Source organism: Hemitrygon akajei, chromosome 3, assembly GCF_048418815.1.
Source record: "Hemitrygon akajei chromosome 3, sHemAka1.3, whole genome shotgun sequence".
NCBI classification, from domain to species: domain Eukaryota; kingdom Metazoa; phylum Chordata; class Chondrichthyes; order Myliobatiformes; family Dasyatidae; genus Hemitrygon; species Hemitrygon akajei.
In genome coordinates this window covers 178,779,991-178,803,569 of record NC_133126.1, presented here as the reverse complement: position 1 = coordinate 178,803,569, position 23,579 = coordinate 178,779,991, and the positions used below count along the sequence as shown (strand labels likewise).

At 37.1% G+C, this 23,579-nt stretch overlaps 1 protein-coding gene across 9 annotated transcripts in view; it reads right to left on the bottom strand.

Annotated features, from left to right (window-relative positions):
• Positions 1-2,192: 2,192 nt before the first annotated feature.
• Positions 2,193-23,579, bottom strand: part of trip12 (thyroid hormone receptor interactor 12) — a 142,348-nt gene continuing 120,961 nt past the window's right edge. For all 9 annotated transcript variants that reach the window (XM_073041471.1, XM_073041480.1, XM_073041472.1 and 6 more), the window contains 6 exons: positions 15,782-15,946; positions 15,134-15,298; positions 13,065-13,178; positions 7,691-7,785; positions 4,631-4,734; positions 2,193-3,721 (listed from right to left, as the gene is read on the bottom strand). In XM_073041471.1, the coding sequence (XP_072897572.1) occupies positions 3,525-3,721; positions 4,631-4,734; positions 7,691-7,785; positions 13,065-13,178; positions 15,134-15,298; positions 15,782-15,946 (840 nt within the window). In that variant the 3' untranslated portion in view covers positions 2,193-3,524. The remainder of the gene's footprint in view (positions 3,722-4,630; positions 4,735-7,690; positions 7,786-13,064; positions 13,179-15,133; positions 15,299-15,781; positions 15,947-23,579) is intronic.

The window sequence follows — 23,579 nt, the reverse complement described above, 5'->3', positions numbered from 1 at the left end:
CAGAGTGTCTAGTAGTTTTGTGAATTGCCTACAAAATGTTGCTGTTGGTCATCAGCACCATCTTACAGGTGTTCTAAATCCATCAGCTGTCCAATTCGAGCTTTGTTTTTAAGCTGATCTCACCATTAATGACTAAGCAATGCAATTGCCAACACTTTATTAAGTTCACAACATTGTTTATTGTATCCAACCAAGTTAAGATGCACAATACTTTTGAATAGTAGACGGATTAATTACATTACCCTGTTTTATCTCTCTGGGTAGGAACACAACCTTCATGTTTTCCCTTTCAAATCCAGCTATTTATAAGTCATTGAGAAAAAGGTTTGTACCTTTTCCATCTTTCATGACACAAAGCATCAGTAAGAAAGACCCAGAGAAGAATTTCTTTCTAAACAACAGATGCCAACTAGCTTTCATGGCTGCCTTCATTGCTCCACTTATTCTAGAATCGTTTCAGCCAATTCACTTCACAATGCAGACATGAAAAAGGTATCTTACAGAGCTCTTTCAGTAAACAATCGAGTCACAGTGCCAGCTAAATTGTACATATTAAACCCTAAAGTTTCCTATGAATTAACATCTTATAAGTAAAAACTTTTAAGTTTTGAGATTAAACCAAATTTTGGGTATACACAAAAGTATTTTACATCATGATAGATTCATGAATATCGGTTTGAAAAACAGATAGTTGTTTTATACATTTTCCCTTCCGTGCATCACGTGCAATCAGAAACCAGTTTTGCATAATTGCAAATTGTAAAGTATTCAAAGGGAAATTGGATCAATTCCTTTCATTGAGAAAAGATGGAAACGAGGTAGAAAAACAGAATTGCAGGAATAGGTTTCCAGAACTATAATGAAAACATTCTAGCGATTGAATGGCCTCTTCTCAAACTGTATGGACCCATCATGATTTAATGTTATCGAATGTTATCCAGTATGAAGTTTTATGCTCACTGCAGGGTCGACTCAGTGCATCTCTTCTATAACCACAAATGATAGTTGCATATGGAAAGGGCAGGGAGTGTAATCTTGCCATTAAATGCAGAGGACTTAAAATGTTGAAAAAGTCCTATAACTAATTAAAGTATGCTATTCAGTCAAATTGACATGGTATTGGTTTTTGCTCATACTTTTACCAAAGATTTTAAAAATGCACCTTTTGATAGATGATTCAATACCTACTCAGGTTTGAAGGATGCCATTTCAGGCTTTTAATATTTATACACTAACAAGAACTAAAAAGGCAGATAAAACAAGTACAACTATGGGATGAAGCAACAAATAAGGGGCTGAAGTTAGCAGCATGTTTTTGTTCGGTAAGCATAAAAGTGATTTCACAAAATGATGGAACTGTAACAAATAGATCAAATGGGTAATGCAGTAAAAGCCTATTTGATATCTATATACTGAAGATAAAATTTTGGATATTATCTCAACTTCTAAACAATTCATTAAAACTTACTGAGGATCATCCCTCTCAACCCCAGCCATTTGCCTTGTGCAAAACAAGCTGCTGGAGGAACCCAGTGGATGGCATAATCTATAGAGCAAAGGAATTATTGTTGTTTCAGGTGAGGACGCTGAATCAGGACACTTTATCCCATTGCTTCCACAGATGCTGCCTGACCTGCTGAGCATCCCCCAGCAGCTCTCCTTCAAGACTGGTCAGCGCACAGGCTTCTTATTTCAAACAATTTCCATGGTTACAAAGTAACTCAGCCAATAGGCGAGGTTTTCTGGTTATAATATTGTGAGCCATTAATGTAGCTACACAAGTGAAATATTTGCACAGCTAGCAAGCATGCTGAAACTGTCTTTTCTAGTAGGGAGAGGAGAAATGGAAGGTTCTGCTCAAATTATTCTAATTTTTTTCCCTCTTACCATCTCTGCAACCAGTAAGCCCAAAATTATGCAAACTTATTTTTTATCAAGCTAATGTGACCAGGAGTTAGAGGCAGACAGAGTGAAGGCCAGCAAAGTAGTTATAAAATCAAACCATTTTAATGTTTGGTTATTTATTAATGGAAATAATTAATTTATTTTCCAAGTTAGACCAACTTCTCCCAGCCAGATCCCTCAAATCAATTCTCCACACTATCGAAGGATAGATTTTTAAACATTTGATATTTTTACATAAAAAGAGGGCCACTGAAACCAATAGTCCTCCAAGCATCACAACCACATCAAATATTTCCACTTTTATTTACTCAAACTCCAACACAACTTTAATTAAAAAAGACACTTTGGCACTATCCCTGAATCAGAAAAGTTTGGTTGCTGAATACAAAATAATTATACAAAAACTGAGTCAAACATTTTATTTATTTATGTTCAGGTAAAAACATTAACCTGATGAGTAGTTATTGCAGATTTCAGAAACCAGCACATGAACAGTTGGACAGAGCAGTGTTTACAGGGTGCACTATCCTTATCAAACCAAGAGAGCTCAACTATTACTTTTGTTCAAAGCTAGCAGTGCAAAAAACAATTAATTGAACTACAAGGTAAATTAAACAAGATAAAGCAACTGTCCAACTATAACAGCAAGTAGAACTTTTAAAGTTTTACACCAACTGGAAAAGCTACCAGCCCCTTAAATAACAGCCTAACCAGCTCAACATTGGTTTAAACTACCAAATTTAAGGTGGTTAAAAGGAGAAAGTTTCCTCAGCATTGTTGAGAATTGTTGCCTGAAATCATTCTGTAAACAATTCTAGTGTGTGATTAAAGGCTTCTGCCAACAGTCCTATTGTTTGCAACAAAACTAAAGGCAAGCACTAGAATCTGAATATTGTAAAGAGGAATAAATTTTAGACTATGATACAATTGAGGTTGAAGTAGGTTAAGAAAAGGTGAAATCTCCAAGCTCTTAGCTTAACCTATTGTTATGTTGTGGGATTAGGAAACCACACACAAAATCAGAACCATATGTTACATCACACAAGAGCAGATGAGTTAAACGTAAAAAGACAAACCAGATGAAGGTGAAGATTGACAAGAAAAATGCAAATGACACTAACCAGAGGTTAAATTATTTTATGCAAGGTATAAGCAAGTCATTTCTGTATGTTTGTACATATTAATCTTTGGAAACAAAAAAAATCACCAGAAATATAGGCTCCAGATGGATATACACACCAATATCAAACTGCACAGTGACATTTTATTGTTCCATCATCCTGAAAGATAAACATCCCTTTCCTTTGAATTTGACCACACAGCAAAAAAAAAAAGCAATTTAAAAACTGCACCCAAATAATTGTTAAATTAACAACTTAAAAGAATTTATTTGTTTAAATCTTGCATTAACTTTGGGGTGTTTTATCAATTTCAGTCCGTAGGGGCTATTTTAATAAATATACCATCTATGTCTTTTTGTTGAAGAATTGTAGCATACCAAGCCATTTCTACAACAAGTACGCTGTACACATTGCCTTGATGCAGTGATACACTTAGAAAATAAATCATGATTTTTCTCATTTGTTGTAACAGGCAGCTTGAAGATTCAGATGCTGTGATCAGGAGAGATGGAACGACTGCTGCCCTTCTCTAGCAGCTATTAAAAGTTTTTCACGCATTATGTCGATACTGGAGTAATCTGGCAACTTGAGATAATTAACACAGGTCATTACAGAGGGTAAGAAATCATCAGGATTTTCTGTAGACTCAAAGGTCTTGCGGACAATGGTCAGTGGAGGGTTCAAACTCCGAAACCCTACAAAACACAAAAACTTATTAGCTTCAACAGTGTGAACTCAAATTTGTCATGAATCTAACAATCATATATTTAAGGTTTAAGCAGTTCTCGAAGCTAAAGCACAAGCTTGAACATTGTTTCCCCACACTCCCCACATACATACACACGTATCCAAGACATCAAGCCTTCTTATAACAAGTAAAACCTTTTGGTTATTTTGCCTTTCCTATTCTACATGATTTGGCTAAATCAAACTGAGGAGAAAAGCAGAATGATCCATAAAGTGTGGAATGCATTAGATTACAGAAGGTGGGATGAATCTTTGAACACTGAGCACGACACTTCTACTGGTAAAGTCGGATTTGTTTTCCTTTGTACTCAGATCTTGTCAGCCAGAAGACTGAATGTTCTAGTTTCACTCCAAAGCTGCATATATGACCTTATTAGAGACCAAGTTTATAACCTAAAGCAGATTATAGCTGCAGGTGCTATGAAAAAATGGGAGCCTAACAATTTTGCTATTGTTAAACCAGAAGCCAATATAGATCAGGATAGCATTGATTCAATGATAAAAGGCATAAATCTTGGATGAGCTCTTGCTTAGACTGTTTTGAAGATGCCCTCAACATGGACTGAATGAATCAAGTCTAGAACTGACAAAGGCATGGATACAGCAGAGAGAACCATGGCATTGACAATGTGGGAGGTAGAAACAGGCGGAAAAATAGGGCAGGTAGGGTCTAAGCATTGCATCAATGCAATATGTTGGACCTATGTTCATGGCCTCTTATTTTCTGAATAAATAGGCAGATTTTCTACACATAGTAGCCCAAACAAGAATTTTAATTTAAATGTTTACAACAATGACATCTTGATGTTTCCTTGAAATTGAAACCACAAAACAATGGGTGTCAAAAGTATGCTTACCTCCAACAGGAAGTCGGGGACTTCCAGTAACAAACTGAAGGAACAGTCTTTGTTGCTCACCGTCAAAACTACTAAGTATTTCAAATAGAAACTTCACTGCACGACTGGAATAAAAAAAACAATTTGGATTAAGTTCAACTTGCCTCTACACTGTCTCCTTCAGAAATAACTACAGATGAAATGCAAATGAATTCTTTCGTATGATCACAAGACATGTAATTTATACTGCTCTGATCTCAGTTATACCCAATTCATAAGGATTAAAAAGGTAACATACACTTCAGTTATTTTTATAGAGCATGCCATCTCTATAAACTGGGAAAGGTAAAACAGTTGTTTCTTTGAATATAAAGGCTTTTGTTAGATGCCAGCAATTTTTTCCTGCAAATTCAAACATAAAATAACCTCACTTTACCCTAATTTTGAGGCGCTCAGCACCCTTATAAATTTGCCCTGCAGAGAGACGAGTTTAAGAGGACTCCTCTGCCTTGATGCTATGTACAAACTACAGCCAATTAGCTTAACACACACAAGGAAAACAACATACATAAATCAAAGACATACCAATGGCCCAAGTAACTGGAATCTACTATATATTTAGTTTCTAAAAGGTCTTTGTAATGGGGCTAAGTAGTAGGGTTATGACTCTAGAATATGAAAGGTTAACAGAATAAATTTCAATCTGGCTACCAAAAAATCAGGAAAACAAAAAATTGACATATATACAGAAATAAGCCTTGAAGCTGCATCTTACATTCCACTGAATCAGCGCTGACCATGAAAAACACATTTACACTAATACCTTTTCATCCTGCCTCTATTCCCATCAATATCTGACACACCACAGGCAATATACAATAACCAATTATCCTACCAACTTGTGCACCTTTGCGGCGTGCTACAGAACCAGAGCACCTCATTAAAACCCTTGCAGTTACAGGAAAAATGAGCAAACTTCAGAGAACAGCACTGAATGAGGAACATTGGAGCTGTGAAGCAGTGGCCCCACTAGCTGTACCACTAACAGTTGGAAAGGTGGTTGCATCTGCAAATGGTTGAAAATCGCAGAGTACAAGGAGCACTATTTTTCTGTTTACTAATGATCTGGACTCAGGAATTAAAAGCACAATTCCAAAGTTAGCAAGTGACAGAGGAAATTAAAACACAAGAGCAGAACGAGGCCATTCAGCCCATTGAGTATGCTCCACCATTGATCACAGCTGATTTATATCCTCTCAACTCCATTCGCCTGTCTTCTCTCTGAAACCTTTGACACTCTTACTAATCAAGAACCCATCAACCTCCACTTTAAATACAGAGAATTCCAGTTAATTGAGACATATCAGGTCCAGCATATTTTGACCCAATTAATTGGCTGCTCCAATTAGATGAAGATTCATAGAAATAGTTAAGGTATTGAAGACTAACTACCATTTAACTGAGTAACAAATTATTTAAATGAAATACAGAACAAATTAGAACACTACAAATACCTCTACAGTACAAAAAACTGTATTAGTTCCTCATTGTTATCGACGGAGGAATTCATCCAGTGTACGCTGCCATTTTCTTTTGAATAGCTGTAAATGAACAAAATCAGCACAGACACCTAGTGCAGATAATGGACTACTTTCATACAATGCTTTCGACGACTGCATCTTCCAATTCTTCACTTTCATTGTAACATTCAAGATGATTGTTGATACCTTCAAATTCTTCATAGTTCCTAACTTGAAGTAGTGAAATCATTTTGTTTTCTCTCCTGGCCATTTCTGGCATCTCCAAGCCTGAATACTCAAAACCATAGTGAGCAGAACAGTTCTGAATTTTTCTATTACTTTTTGCCAACTGATACTATTTAAAAACTGTTTGCTCTAAGCACATTTAGTGTCTAACAGCCTCACAAGTGCACACGATTGATGCTAATTAGAAACTGCTCAGTCTCCTGGCCCAATTAAGCAGCATAGTGTCCCAAATAAGCATCTGCCCCGAATAACTGATGGCCCAATTAACCAGAATCCACTGTATACCCAATGACTTGGCCTTCACAGCAGAATTCCACAGATCCACCGCTCTCTGGCTAAAGAAATTCCTCAGCACAGAAGACATTAATAAACTTTAAAGCTGGGCATTTAAGTGGCAACTGAACTTCCTTCAAATCAACTGCAAGGTAATAAACTGCAACACCAGCAGTACAGAATCTCCCCATTTCTTTGGACAACATTCTAAAAGGGGTAAAGAAACCAAAGTTTCTGGGTATACAGAGAAACCTCATTTCACTAGAGGTTAATGATCATAAAAACAAAAACATATTGGGTAGAGTTCCTGAGGGGGGAGAAATTGAAAAGCAGGAAATCACATTAATGATAGCTAAAACTTTAATTAGGCACTTTACAGTTCTGGTTTCTTGTGAGGATGGAAGCACAGAGGTGGTGCAAAAAATATGAACAAAACTAAGTTAGGAAAGACTAAACAAGCTAACAGCTCTTGTCAAGTTTAGGTAACAAGATATAATAGTAGATATGGACAAGCTTCAACTTAAGCAAGACTAGAACTAGAGCTCAGAAATGCAAGATGCTTCATAATTAATGCAATATGGAATTTATGAAGATCCTTTTTATTCTGAGTTTTTACAATGAATTTGTTGATGTTGAGGTTAAGTGCATTGATGCAATCAAGGTTGAACTGAAGTATGAGGAAGAGACTTGTTGCTGGAGTTCTACAAAAGATCTGGGATGCAGCTTCTGTAGAACAAACACTGGCACGTACTTGAACAGCTGTTTCTATGATCCAAATGCTAATTCTAGAACTCAAAACTGGGAGATGCAAGATAACAATTCAGTCCTTTTTAAAAATCGAACATGAAAAGACTACTTAGGGCTCACTGTAAATGTTGCAAATAACAGGAATAACATACTCGTGCATTTCTTTATGCTTTTTGTTAAATTTTTTATGAAGTGACATTGGCAAGATCAGCATTCACTAATAGTAGTACTGACATTGCCTTCAACTTCCAAAGCTGCAACTGATGGTGGAGGCAACCAGGCGAATCACCCATACCTGTCATGATTATATCCATGATCTGGTCTGCAACATTCCATCAATGTCTTCACATCCCACGCTTCAGACTTACTGCCACAGAGTAGCTGATCCAACTACAGGTCAAAAGAAAAATGTCACATGATGCAGGGATACACAAACTTCAAGCTATTAACAAAGTGCTTTACTGAACATGACATCACAATTTCTACTCCAGCAAGGTCACACCTGTTGTTCATTGGGTGAAGGCTATGGCACTAAAGTGAGTGGAACAAAATATAGGTTGGCCAGAATGCAGGAAATTAGAAGTTATGACATGTCAAAAAGTCTGCAAAGGTTTAAAATCTGAAAAATCTTTGGCAAGGAAATAACAAAATTATTTCTTCCAGTTGCTGAATAGGTAACAGTCAACTGAATAGTTGATGGAAAGGCATGATTGGGGAAATTTTGTAGAAGTACTTTAGAACGTAGAACAGTACAGCACAGGAACAGTCCCTTCAGCCCACAATACTATGTTGAACTAGTTAAACTAGTAATTAAATGCCTGATTAAACTAATTTGAGCCTACATTGTGTCCATATCCCTCCATTCTCTGCACATTCATGTGCCTATCTAAGAGCTTCTAAATTCTTATAACCAGTTTTCACTAACCCCACGTCCCCCACAACACATTCCAAGCAATTCGTCTCCATTTCTAAATTTAAGCCACCTTGCAAATATGCCATTTGCCAATATGCCATTTGCTTTTCCAACTCCCTACTGTACCTGACTGGTAATTTCTTGTGATTCATGCACCAAGACACAGAATCATCTGAACTTTGCTCATCTGCAATCTTTATCCTTTGAGAACAACCTGCATACAGATGCCTCCTGTCAAAATGTTCAGCTTCACTCTTGCCCAAATTAGATGCTAGTGGCCAAGTTTTCATTCATTCACTATCTGTAACCAGTCTCAGAGTCTGAACATGCTCATCACATTATGCCCTCCAGCTACACCTGTGCCATCAGCAAATGGATTCCTTACACTCCCTCCCTCAATTGTAAATAATTGAAGGCCAAATATGGATTATTATGTCCAACTATTTTACCTTGCCAACATGAAAATATTAATCTGTATTCTAACAATAAGTAACCATTAATACATGCCACATTTCCCTTAAAACCATGAAGCTGTAACCAGCCTGTTACATGACACCTTGTTAATTGCCTACTGAAAATCCAAACACATACATCTACAAATTCTCCTCTCATTTCTGTAACAACATTTTGTCACAGGGAAGGTCAGGATCAAATCACAACTCTAAAAATAGAACACGGTATGAATTCAAAAAGGCTGAGAAACAGATGTGAGGCTGGAGAATGAAGTGAATGGCTTTGAGTTCCTCTTGCACACAGCTAACGCACCAGCTGATACATAGCTCTTTGGCAAGCATACCTTGCTGGATTACATTTCATGACTTTTCAACAGCTCTGATGTCACAAATCAGAATGCCATATGTAGGCAACAAGGAGCAACAAGTAAATTTTGAAATAACATAGCGGTACTTTAACATAATTAAGGACTGCTGAAATAGCCATGTCTAAGATATTTACATTTCAAAATGCTTTTGCAAACTGACTATACATTTAAAAGTTGCTTTTTAAACCAGTCACCAATTTTATTTGGAAGTGCCACCGCTCAGTTGATTTCAGAGATTTAAGGTTTAACCCCGTTCATGAACGAGGATTCCACAGTCAAAAAATGCAGATTTCTGGAGTTAGTACATGTAAGAAAAACTATCTATAAAAAGGACTGCCATCTTGTTCATATCATTCAGCTCTTTGACTCTAGTACTCATCTCTCGATTTACACAAATTGCTAGAAACATGGGGAATGATTGGATCCAGAGATTAATTCTGTCGCGTTCAGGGTGGACTTACCATCCTATGAGGAATCCTTGTATCAATAGTCTAATCACAGCAGAAAAGAGTTACAAATGCAACCCAAGACAGTGATGGAGTGTGGAAGCAAATCTCAGCATATGTTACAAACAATATTTTGAGAAAAAGTCTTGATGCTTCAGTAATATGAAATCAAGCAAATGTACAACTCTTAAATGTAGTAAATTGATAATCATTAAGATCTGCTAGCCAGAAAGTACCAAAACATCTCAAGATCATACTCTCTTTTTGCCAGTTTCCACTCCAGTATTGTAGGTGGAAATGTGACAAATAATGTCAGTATTGGACTTGGCTCTGCTGGGTCAAATCAAGTGAGTTTACAAATATCCTTGGCTCATGTGGGTAGGGAAAGAAAGAGGATGGAAGCAGTGATAGGGGATTCTATAGTTAGGGGGTCAGACAGGCAATTATGTGGACGCAGGAAAGAAAAGTGGATGGTAGTTTGCCTCCCAGGTGCCAAGGTCCGGGATGTTTCTGATCACGTCCACGATATCTTGAAGCGGCACGGAGAACAGCCAGAGATCGAGGTACATATTAGTACCAATGACATAGGTAGGAAAAGGGAAGAGGTCCTGAAAGCAGACTACAAGGACTTAGGAAGGAAGTCAAGTAGGAAGACCTCAAATTACTCGAGGTTACTGCCTGTGCTATGTGACAATGAGTACAGGAATAGAATGAGGTGGAGGATAAATGCGTGACTGAGGGATTGGAGCAGGGAGCAGGGATTCAGATTTCTGGAGCATTGGGACCTCTTCTAGGGCAGGTGTGGGTGTGATCTGTACAAAAAGGACAGGTTGCACTTGAATCTGAGGGGAACCAATATCCTGGTGGGGAGGTTTGCTAAGCCTATTGGGGTCATGCCTTATGAGCCTGATTGAATTTTTTGAGGATGTGACTAAACACATTGATGAAGGTAGAGCAGTAGATGTAGTGTATATGGATTTCAGCAAGGCATTTGACAAGGTACCCCATGCAAGGCTTATTAAGAAAGTAAGGAGGCATGGGATACAAGGGGCATTGCTTTGTGGATCCAGAACTGGTTTGCCCACAGAAGGCAAAGAGTGGTTGTAGACGGTTCATATTCTGCATGAAGGCCGACGACCAGTGGTGTGCCTCAGGGATCTGTTCTGGGACCCCACTCTTAGTGATTTTTATAAATGACCTGGATGAGGAAGTGGAGGGATGGGTTAGTAAATTTGCTGATGACACAAAGGTTGGGGGTGTTATGGATAGTATGGAGGGCTGTCAGAGGTTACAGCCGGACAATGATAGAATGCAAAACTGGACTGAAGTGGCAGATGGAGTTCAACCCAGGTAAGTGTGAAGTGGTTCATTTTGGTAGGTCAAATATGATGGTAGAATATAGTATTAAAGGTAAGACTCTTGGCAGTGTGGAGGATCAGAGGGATCTTGGGGTCAGAGTCCAGAGGTCACTCAAAGCTGCTACGCATGTTGACTCTGTGGTTAAGGCGGCATATGGTGCATTGGCTTTCATCAATCGTGGGATTGAGTTTAAGAGCCGAGAGGTAATGATGCAGCTATATTGGACCCTGGTCAGACCCCACTTGGAGTACTGTGCTCAGTTCTGGTCGCCTCACTACAGGAAGGATGTGGAAACCATAAAGAGGGTGCAGAGGAGATTTACAAGGATGTTGCCTGGATTGGGGAGCATGCCTTATGAAAACAGTTTGAGTGAACTCGGCCTTTTCTCCTTGGAGCAACATAGGATGAGAGGTGACCTGACAGAGGTGTGCAAGATATTGAGAGGCACTGAGCATGTGGATAGTCAGAGGCTTTTTCCCAGGGCTGAAATGGCTAGCACGAGAGGGCACAGTTTTAAGGTGCTTGGAAGTAGGTATTTGTCAGGGGTAAGTTTTTTTGTTTGTTTGGTGTTTTTTTTTTAAATTAAATGCAGAGAGTGGTGAGTGCGTGGAATAGGCTGCCAGGGGCCGAGGTGGAGGCGGAAACGATAGGGTCTTTAGAGAGACTCCTGGATGGATATATGGAGCGTAGAAAAATAGAGGGCCATGGGTAAGCCTAGGTAGTTCTAAGGTAAGGACATGTTCAGCACAGCTTCGTGGGCCGAAGAGCCTGTATTGTGCTCTAGGTTTTCTGCGTTTCTATCCTTGACTTTCCTGTTGACCTGGAAATTGCATTGCTCAAGACATGACCTTGCCCATTGAAGGTCGCTGAGTATAATTAAGAGCTTCGTTGTTGGGAGAAACTCCTGAAACTTGTTCACTTATCCTGCAAGTGGATTTGGAGGAGTCTGCACAGATAATGGCGGTGTTGCTCCAGTGCTTTGACCTGGATCGCAAAGGTACAGTATTTGAGATGCAGTCTACATCAAGTATATAATACATGAGATTCATACTGAATTTTAAGTCTTGACCAAACATTTTCCCTTGTATCATAAAGACTGTATTGGTGAATTCCATAATATCTATAATCAATGACAGGCTGTTCTCAAGATTTGGCAAGAGGGCCAAGTCTCATCATGGACTTTTACTGTTATCAGATGGTGCTGTACAGCAACAGAAGGTAGGTAAGGACCCAAGGCCCAGTGTTGCCCTCATTTCAGAGGAAAGAGTCAATGACTTGCAGCTTGGCCTTGAAATATTCACACATAAAATTATCATTGCCAATTTGATGACAGCAGTTTGGGTTATACCATTTATCCTGTAGATAAGCTCCACTTTAGCAGGAAGCTCTTTCAGAGGTCTTTTCACTCCACTCTGCTGGAAAGCTAGTTGAAGGTGTGGCTCATCATTGTAGCAAGCTTGGGGGGAAGAGAGAGCTCAGACAGATCGACTTACACTCTATTGCTATCTATTGATTCTTCAGAGGACAGGTTACAGAAAAGCTTAAATAATGATTTTTTGTAGTTTACACATCACCTCAAATTATAGCTGCTTTAAGTAATAAAATAACACCTAATCTTTTAAATGACTCAGCCATAGAATTAAGGCGAAGTAATCACCACAAGCTTGTATAACAATAAAACGTGTCACAACAGCTGATACTTATGACAATTTACTATCCATATAAACTTAATTACTAATACATTCATAATCAAATGTGATATTTTTCTACAGCATGCAATTATAGCAAATTCAAAAATAGCAGTCAGCTGGTACTTCACAACAGTCCAATGCTTTCACATCTCCAACCAACATTCAAGTATTCACTGTACTCTTAAAGATATCAATTTATTTTTTCTCTTTATTGCTCACAAAATAATTTAAAAATTAGCCATGAACTAAAATACTTTAGACATAATAAATTACGACACCTTTAAATTAGAAGACCTTAAGCAAAATAGTAAAGGATCAATTCCCAACTTTTCAGAGTACCAAAATGAACTTTACTATTTCAGGAACTGTTTATTACTCGCATGCATTTAAAATAGTTCCAGGTGAGGTTGCTTTTGATAGTAGATGACTTAGAAACTAACCTCCTCAGGGTAAAAATACTGTAAATGATGGAGTGGAAAAACAGACTCAAATCCATCTCGAAATGATTCAAACTGCTTGGAAACTCCTTCATTCAGGGTCCAGTACACCACAAGCTAAAGGGAACAAATACAACTTCAGTTTTGCTGCAGCACAGTATATGATAATGAACCTTTAATGTAGAGACAAATTACAGTGATAAGAGACCCTAAAGATTGGCAATAATTGACTTAGTTCTGCTTATAAGTAGAGATTAAGGGGAGGAAAACGAGGTTGGGGGGGGGGGGGTTCCAGAATGTTGGTCCAAGATACTTCAATTAATGGCAGTGAGCAGTATGGGAATGTAAAATGCCTAGACAGATACAAAGGTTAAAAGACTATCAAGGAACCACATAGGTCAGCAAGCACAAATGGTGATGGGTAAACAATTAGGATGAAACATTTAAATTTAGGACTTTGTAACAGGAGGAGAAAGTATTGCATAGATTGTGAAGTATCGGTAATTTTAAAATGGAGCTCCTGAAATTGCTGAGAACAGTTACCAGAATGTTACTTTGCATCTGCCTAGAAGAGAGATTAAGCTGGAGATCAGAGTTATTTGAATGAAACCAGAAATACGGAGATCCATGTTAATTATATTAAATTAGACAAGCAATTCATTACTCGGAAGAATTAAATCCACAAAGACATGCAAAGTGAATAATTTCATTTCTAGAATGAGATTTCATTGATCGATCTGAACAACACTACTTAGTTGAAGTTTTTGAAACTATTAATGGTTTCTATAGCTGCTCTCTAATAACAAATGGCAAACAAGTTGGGGAAAATGTTTTAATGCAAATAGCTTAGTAAATGATAATGGAAGGCTTCGTGGGGAACCAAGTTGGACCATAACACTTCATATTTAAAAAAATTGGGCATGCACAAAATTAAAGGATGCCCAGCTAACTGATGCCACTGTGCATGTACAACTGGTACAATAGAACAAATGGCACATTACAAGCTATCAAACTGAAAATTAGCCAATGGAAATAATGTAACCAGGCATTAAAATTATATCTGAGTCATCTGAAAATATAACAGGGAGGCAACAATAACCACAAAAAATAGTTAATTGGGCCATTGATTAAATCTGGGCTACCACTTATTTGTGACAAATATTAAAGAACAAAAACTAATCAAGAAAATAGACGGGATCCCTGTTTATTTGGGACACTATGCTGCTTAATTGTGACAGGACTGTTGTTGAACAGTTTCTAATTCGCTTCAGTCGCATGCGTGACTTGTGTGGTTGTTGGACACTACACTGTACTTAGAGCAAATCGTTTTCAAGTAGCATCAGTTGTACGTGTTTGTATTCAAAAGTAGTGAATTTTATCACTGATAATTGGTGAGAAATAAGCAGTTAAGAAAACTTGGAACTGTTTTGCTCACCACGGTTTAAGCATTCAGGCTTGGAGATGCCAGAAATGGCCAGGAGTGAAAATGAAATGACTTCAAGAACTAAGAAAAATCGACAATCTTGAATGTTACAATGAAGATGGATGCAATCGTCGAAAGCCATTGTATGAAAGCAATCGAGTATCTGCACTAGGCGTCTGCACTGATTTTATTCATTTACGGTCAAAAAGAACATGTAACAAACTGACCGAATTTTTCCATTAATAACTATTAGGAACTAATGCAACTTTGTAGTACTATCGAGGTATAATGGTAGTGTTCTAATTTGTTCTGTATTTCATTAAAATAATTATTACTCATTTAACTGTTAGTTTGTCTTGTTTTAAAAATACCTGTTTAACTATTTCCATGAAACTCTGGCTAATTGAGACAGCTGCTTAACTGGGCCAAAATGTACTGGTTCCAATGTGTCCTAATTAACTGGAATCCATGATCGGTACAATTCCTGATTTTATACCTTGAAAATTTATTTGATGTCTACATGCCTGAAGAAGAAATGATTCACTTCATTGCTATACTTTGACAATGCTTTCACTGAATGAAGCTAAATCTTGCTATGTACCTTACATCATAGAAAATATTAAAAGCAAATGAAAACCAGTGTACATACCCTGAGATATTCTTCCAAATTATGTATGGTGACAACTGTGTCCTTCCCTCCCTTTTTCAGTTCAACATTTGCATACCCAGGTAATGTGAAATCCAGACCTAGATCTTCAACAGAGCAGCCATTCATATTAAGGCTTTCCAGAGCCTGTTGAAGACATTCTTTGCTCTATCAAAAAAATATACATTAATAATATTAGCATTTGAAGTGTCCTCAACACCCATACACTTGTTGCATTTGTCTTAATTGTCCCCAATGAATAGACAATTTAACACAAAACAAGGAAGACACCTAGAGAAAAATCCTAGTATAATTGGCAATGACAAATAAAATGGGCTTTCCACCCACTAGAACACAATTTATTTTCTGACAGTATTATATAACCAACAATGTATTTTTATGCAAGTGATACTAAGGAACAGCACAGCATTAAATTGCTATCACCTCCTTGTGCTAGCCACTTGGCACGATATTTATACAATGCAGCTTCCTGTCTAATTCTATCATATGTGTATAGGTAGTATTATATTTTAGCACTATATTTTTTTTGTCCAGTTACAGTATCTTTTATTGCTTAAAGAAAAGGGTATGTTAAGGGTGCATGCAGGCAGTCGGTGACAAAATGGGAAATTCTACAGTTTTCATTCTTACCTGTGATCTATCCTGCTCCAATTTCTTCTTTTGTTTTATAATATCTTCAAGGTGGCAAATTGATTTTGCCACTACTGGATCGATGTTAAAAAGGTCATGCGAGCAAAGGGAACTTTCTTGCCGAAGCATCCATTTGTAAAATGACAAGCCAAGAGGTAAATCCAACTATTCAAAGCATGGAAGAGGAAATTCAGTTAGTTCTAAGCAATAAAGGTTAAAAACAATTTCAATAGCATGATTCTTATGCATAATTCATTTGTAGATTTAATTATTAATTCCCTAAGTTATTATGTACTTTACACCCTGGTCTGGAGAAACATTGTCTCGTTTAAGTGGTATACATGTACACAGTTAAATAGCAATAAACTTGATTTAACTTTAGTTCTTGAATATGGTTTGCATTGCAGTGGGCAAAGTACACCAGTACCTAATGTTGCACTTTGCAATAAGCATCACAATAAGCCAAGTACTCAGTTAGAATGACACTATGCTGCTTGGGACATTCCGGAGTTCTGTAATGAGTCTTTGTACATCCTTCCTGTGGAATGCGTAGGTTTTCCCTGAGGTCTCTGGTTTTCTCCCATGATCCAGAGATGTACTGGTAAATTAAATAGTCATTGTAAATTGTCCTGTGATTTCCCATTAAATATGCAAGCTCCAGTCTATAGACAATCACCATTCAGACTGGTTACTGATTACTTACTTGGGTGTTAAAATTACTAAGAAGCATAAGGATCTACTTAAAGTAAACTTTTTATCCTTAATTGATCATGTTAAACAACTGTTTACTAAATGGTCCCCATTGTCCTTATCATTGATTGGTAGAATTAATACTATTAAGATCATTATTTTACCTAAATTTCTGTATCTATTTCAGGTGGCACCAATTTTCATTTCTAAATCCTTTTTTGATATTATTGATTCTAAATTTTATTTATATATATATATATATATATATATATATATATATATATATATATATATATATATATATATATATATATATGTATATATATATATCAGAATAAAAATCCTAGGTCAAGTATGAAATATTTACAGAAATCAAAAAAGAAGGCGGTTTGGCAATGCCGAATTTAAAATTCCATTACTGGGCAATTAATATTTGATATTTAACATTTTGGACACAAGATCTGGATTAAATTGAATGTCCACAATGGGTGAACCTCGAACATGAGTCTGTACAGGGGTTCTCATTGGCTTCTTACGGGTCTCGCTTCCCTTTGCACTTACTAAGCCGAATAAACAAATGACTTAATCCAATAACTAAACATAGAATATAGTTTCAATTTTGTAAATTTTTTGGATTGAATAAATTTATCCTATCAAGTCCTATTATATCTAATTTTTTCTTCCAACCATCCAGAATTGATCAAGCTTTTCTTTTATGGAGAACAAAGGGAATAACATGTTTTTGTAACTTATTCATGGATAACTGTCTCATGTCTTTTGAACAGTTGTCTAATATAGTTTGCCTAGATCACATTTTTTCAGATTATTTACAGATTCGAAACTTTTTGAATATTATTTTACCTACTTTTCTGGTATTACATCAAACTGAAATTACAGAAAAAATGTTATGTTTAAACCCCTATCAGAAGAGTTTAATAGCAATTATTTATGATCTGATTACGAAAATACATCTAGGTACATCTGATAAAATTAAGAATGAATGGGAAAGAGAACTTCAGGTATTTTCACCTATAGAGAAGTGGGAGAAAATTCTCCAACTAGTAAACACTTCTTCAAAGTGTGCTAGACACACTTTGATACAATTTAAGGCGATTCATAGGGCCCATATGTCCAAGGATAAGTTAGCTCATTTTTATTGCCATATAAATCCTGTCTGTGACAGATGCAAGTCTGAGGTAGCTTCCTTGACACATATGTTCTGGTCTTGCCCTTTTTTGGGAAAATATTGGAAAGATATTTTTGATATTATTTCAGCAGTATTGCATATTGATTTACAACCTCATCCTATTACTGCAATTTTTGGATTACCAATGATGGACTCTAGTCAATAATCCCCTTCAGCTTGCCATTTGATTGCATTTGTTACATTAATAGCCAGAAGATCCATTTTATTTAAAATGGAAAGATTCTAATCCCCCTACTACATTTCAATGGTTTTCCCAAACCATAACAATTAAATTTGGAAAAAATTAGGAGTGGCACTATTGACCTATCGGTTAAATTTAAAGAAACTATTTATTCAACATTTTCATATGATGTAAGCTGACCTTTTCCGAATCCTTCTCAATAACTTTTTGTTCATGTTTAGAGGAGCGGAGTTAATGACAAATAACGATTTTAACCGATGAAACAAGGCAGCCCAACTTTTGTTTTGTTTTCATTTTTTTTTAAGTTTAGGGGAATTTTTTTCTCTCTTGTAAAAATCTTTTTTCTTTGAATCTTTCTCATGTTTAGTTACTCAGAGATTGGGAGGCTTAGATTACACATGTTACTCGGAGTCTGTTTATGTATATGTTAACTGTTAGTAATGTAATCCCGATCTTTGTATCGCTATCATTGTTATGTTTATCTATTTGAAACTCAATAAAGATTGATAAAGAAAATCGTCCTGTGATTAGGTTAGCGTTAATTGGGGTTGTTTGGATGGCATGGCTCGAAGGGCTGGAAGGGTCTACAGGAGTCCCTGTTTTTCAAACGTTCGCTTTACGACAGCTCGCTGTTACGTAAGACCTACATTAGTACCTGTTTTCGCTAACGAAAGAGGATTTTCGCTTTTACGAGAAAAAGGCACCCGCTTTATACGTGTGTTTACCCTGAGAAAGACTACAATGACCGTGAAGCCTTGTGCGGGCAGTTGTTTGCACATGCGTGTACATGTGTACACATGTGCATACATCTGCGTGTACGTGCCGATTATTTCCCTCCAAATCGATTTTGGCTCACTGTCTTCAAGTTTGATAAGTGAAATTACACCATACATACAATATTTCTACTTTATACAGGGTGTATATTTATCATATAATTCCTGCTTTTACCATATGTTAGTGTTATTTTAGGTTTTGTGTGTTATTTGGTTTGATTTGGTAGGTTTTTTTTGGGTCTGGGAATGCTCAAGAATTTTTCCTATATAAATTAATGGTAACTGCTTCTTCACTTTACGACATTGTGGTTTACAAACGGTTTCATAGGAACGCTCTACCTTCGAACAGCGGGGGAAACCTGTATTCCATACTGCCGCTAAATAAATACACAAATATTGTTTTAAAAGTTAAACGGCAAGACACCAGAACAACAAATGGAATCACACTAATTGAAGTGTCTATATAAGCATGAAATTCCAAGGGCATATTTACCACATATTACATTAGTTATTCTAATTCAGCTGGTAATCAGATTTTTTAGAACATTTTAAGCAGTCCATATAGTTTACGCTCAAGTGTATTCAATTGTATAAAGCAATTATTGTTACACCAAGGTTTTGCGACAGGGAAAAATGTCTTTCAAAACGTGACCACATTCAAATTCTAAGATCTGTGAAGATTTCAAAGAGAAAAGAACTTCATTTAAATATTGCAGATGGATCTTTATTCAAGTTAAAGATTTTGAAGCTTATATATTGCAGTAAATTATATTCATTTGTCCACTTGTCAATATTTTAAGTTGTCAGATGGTTATAGACAATAGGTGCAGGAGTAGGCCATTTGGCCCTTTGAGCCAGCACCCCATTCACTGTGATCATGGCTGATCATCCACAATCAGTACCCTGTTCCTGCCTTCTCCCCATATCCCTTGACTCTGCTAACTTTAAGAGCTCTAACTCTTTCTTGAAAGCATCCAGAGAATTAGCCTCCACTGCCTTCTGAAGCAGAGCATTCACCCAACTCTCTGGGTGAAAAAGCCTTTCCTCAACTTCGTTCTAAATGGCCTATCCCCTTATTCTTAAACTGTGGCCTCTGGTTCTGGACTCCCTCAACATTGGGAACATGTTTCCTGCCTCTAGCGTGTCCAATCCCTTAATAATCTTATAATCCAGTTACAACTGGACCAATACTTCCAATGCCTTAAAATATCCTTAGTAAATTTCAGTTGCGCCACACTTTCTATGGACTAACTTTACAATCTTAGGTTGTAAGTGGTTGCCAGATTACTCATTTAGTTGTGGCAGAAATAAGAAAAATCTTGTTCACCTAACTTGTCTGAATAACCAATTGAAATATGCTTCAAGTTTCCTTTACCAAACCACTTAATCTTCCCATATATTATGTTATTTTAATGGAACATTATTTTCCAATGACTCCACAAAATAATTAACATCCACTGAGAAAAATCCAACTTGTGCATTATGTCCACACAAAACAGAAGTTTGAAGGAACCTGCAATAATTACATACTACAATATAAGCTGAGAGCACATACAAAATGGAACTCAGCATCAGGGGGCATTTTGGCCTGAAACATCAACTGTTATGCTCGTCCATGGATGCCTCTTAACCTGCTGAGTTGCTCCAGCACTTTGTATGCTGCTCAACATTTCCAGCATCTGTAAATCTTGTGTCTCTAATAAGCAGAGAGAAACTGAATTTTCCTCAGGTGATATTAAACCTCCTTTGCTGGGTTCTTTCCATTTTACAAATCATATTCAGAGCTTACTATATATGTGCTACTGCTTGCCCTCCTGTGTTCAGTTTCGTATACTGCAGGTCAATGTAATAAATTTGAATACCATAAGTATTTTTCTGTTCGCTTTCCATTAAGCAAACGTTTGATTTACAGCCAACTAAAAGATGGATACTAAATATTGGCTAAGGAGTTCATTCAAGGCAAAATCACATTGATTATGCTGACCTACAGGGGCCTTATTTGGTATAATGTACAGGTTTAATCTTCCCACCCAAGGAAGAATAGACTTGCTATACAGTCGGCCCTCCTTATCTGTGCGGGACTGGTTCTGGGACCCCTCGCGGATACCAAAATTCGCGGATGCTCAAGTCCCTTATTCAAATTTAGGACCCAGCGGAACCCCAGACCTTATTTAACCTGTCTCAGAGCGATGGACATTTGGACCTGGCGCCAGAGCTCTGAATGTGCAGCGTTTCTGTTCATGAAAATAATCACGATCACAATTGAAAATAAAGTGGAAATAATAAAGCGATCAGAAAGAGGTGAAACGCCATTGGTCATTGGAAAAGCATTAGGCTAGGTCGGTCAACGATCGGAACGATTTTAAAGGATAAAGTGAGAAAGGCTCTGCCCCGATGAAAGCTACAATTATTAATAAGCTACGCAGCAGTTTAATTATTGGGTTTTGGGGTTTTGAGCTTTTGATCCTCCACATCAACCCAGCACGGTGGACAGCGCACTAGGGAGCGATCTGTCCCGAGTCCCGAGAACCTCCATTCCTGAGCCCGGCGCTGAAACACATATGTTCTTAAGTGTTTTATATGCATAGAAAGGTAAAATATATACTATATACTAAGCCAAATGTTTGACTAACTGACGTTAAATAATACCGGATGTACCTGTTCCAACTTGCTTAGTAAGAGAAGTTCCGGTTCCGATGCACCATAACCCACGGACATCTTCCCATATACTTTAAATCATCTCTAGATTACTTATAATACCTAATACAATGTAAATGCTATGTAAAAAGTTATACTGCATTGTTTTGGGAACAATGACAAGAAAAAAAGTCTGTACAAGTGCTGGAAGAGCACTTTTGGGTTTTCGCAATTCGCGGTTGGTTGGATTCGCGCTTGCGGAATCCGTGGATAAGGAGGGCTGACTGTATATCAAATGTAGCAAATGTTCACACGTGACAAGTGTTTTGTATGAGAGATCAGAGAGATAATCTCATTGAAATATAGAAAATTCTTCAAAGGCATGTCTGGGTTGATGCAGAGTTTGTCTTTCCTAGCTTGAGTGTCTGAGGGATAGGCCTTTTACGACAGAAATCTTTATTTAATATTCCCTACCCAAGAGGAGCATCAGTGTTGGAGCCCATTCAGATAGATGGTTAGGACTCAAGGGAATTGACAGTTATGGAAACAGTGCAGGAAAGTGGTGCTGAGGTAAAAGATCAGCCATGATAATGAAAGGTGTACAAACACATGCAAATAGCTTATTTGAGTTTTCATCTTTAATGGGGTTAAAGACTCAATGTATAAAGTTAGGACTCAATGTATTAAGTAAACTACTTAAGTAAACATATTTTTACTGAGTTAAGTATTGTATGTAATTAGTTTTGCTATAACAAGTGTATGGGACATTGGAAAAAATGTTGAATTTCCCCATGGGGATGAATAAAGTATCTATCATCTATCTATCTAATATTCTTAGTGACTCAAAATTGGAAACCGCATGAATTTTAGACCACCAGCTGACAAGACAAAAATAATTATTTTCATTTTCTGTTAGTTCTTCTAATTAAAAAATTCTCACATTTCTAATTCTGATAAAGAGTGAATGAAGGAGCTGAAAAAGAGGTGGTTTGATCCCTTGCAGTATGTAGATCTTTGGGTGGGGGGGGGGGGGGAAGGAAATAAATTTCTTCTGTTGTTAAAGATAAATGGGGAACAGAAAACGTATGAGATAACTTTGACAATGATCAGTTTTAACACGAGTAATCAACTGGAGATTTTTTGTAAAATGGAGAAAAACAGTCAGGCATATATTTTTCTTTCCATACAGCTCAAGTAAGAATCACAGAACGGACCCACAAACTTCAGCAGCTATTCATTTTCTGTAACCAAAGGAGAAACTTGCTCTAATGTACCCGGTTTTTCTCCCTAGCTAGGGTGTCCATCATTTCACATTGAATCCAAAGTTCAGGACAGATAGAAAACAAAAATATTAAGTCCTTTTGTCTGCTTTGTCATTTAATGTGACCATGGTAATAGAAAATCAGTGTCCTGTTACTGCTTTCTCTCCATATCCCTTGATAAGAGACTGAAGCTGCACCCAGCTTGTAGTGTCACCAACACCTGATAACAAATATGCCAAGACATCCCTGTACCTGTACTCAGTTTGTCCCACAATAAAGGCTGATATACCATTTGTGATTTTAATTGCCCCACTACAGCAGCATGCTCTCTTTTATAAATGGGTTACAACAGCACCCAGGTTTTGCTGCACCTTCTCCTTTCCTGATCTTGTTTATACAATAATGTGCCTTTTTTTTTACCAAGGTGAATAACCTAATTTTTCTGCATTACACAGCATCTCATTTGTTTACTCAGTCAACCCATCCAAAACATTTGATCTTCTCTGCATCTGACACCCTAGCCCTGCACCTGTAACTTTAGAGATATTACATTTAATTCCCTTATTCTAAACTTTAATACATGCTGTGAACAGCTAGAGTGAGCACTGAACTTCAGTACCCACAAGTCACAGGCTATCACTCAAGGCCTCATTTATTCCTACTTTTTCCTGCTGGCCAACCAGTATTCCAGCCACGGTGAAACACTATGCTGATCCTATTTTGCTTTAATTTTATGCCCTTATGTGGCATCTTGTTGAAAACTAATAAAAGCTTTACAATCAGCTTTCATGATCTCTGCAAGTTTAAGTGAACATTCTATTTTCCCCTAAATTAATCTCTTGAATCATGTTCTAAACTGATTTGTCCTCATGTTTACATTTTTTTTTGGCTAATTTTCAAATCTTTTCTTTGGATGTGATATCATACCTAGTTAACTGCAGGTAATGTATCTCTCCAGTTTATTTTTGTCCCAGAACAATAGCTCATCCAAATGCTCCTCAAACATTTGCCAACCTGTCATCCCCATAAGTGACATTTCCGTTTCATG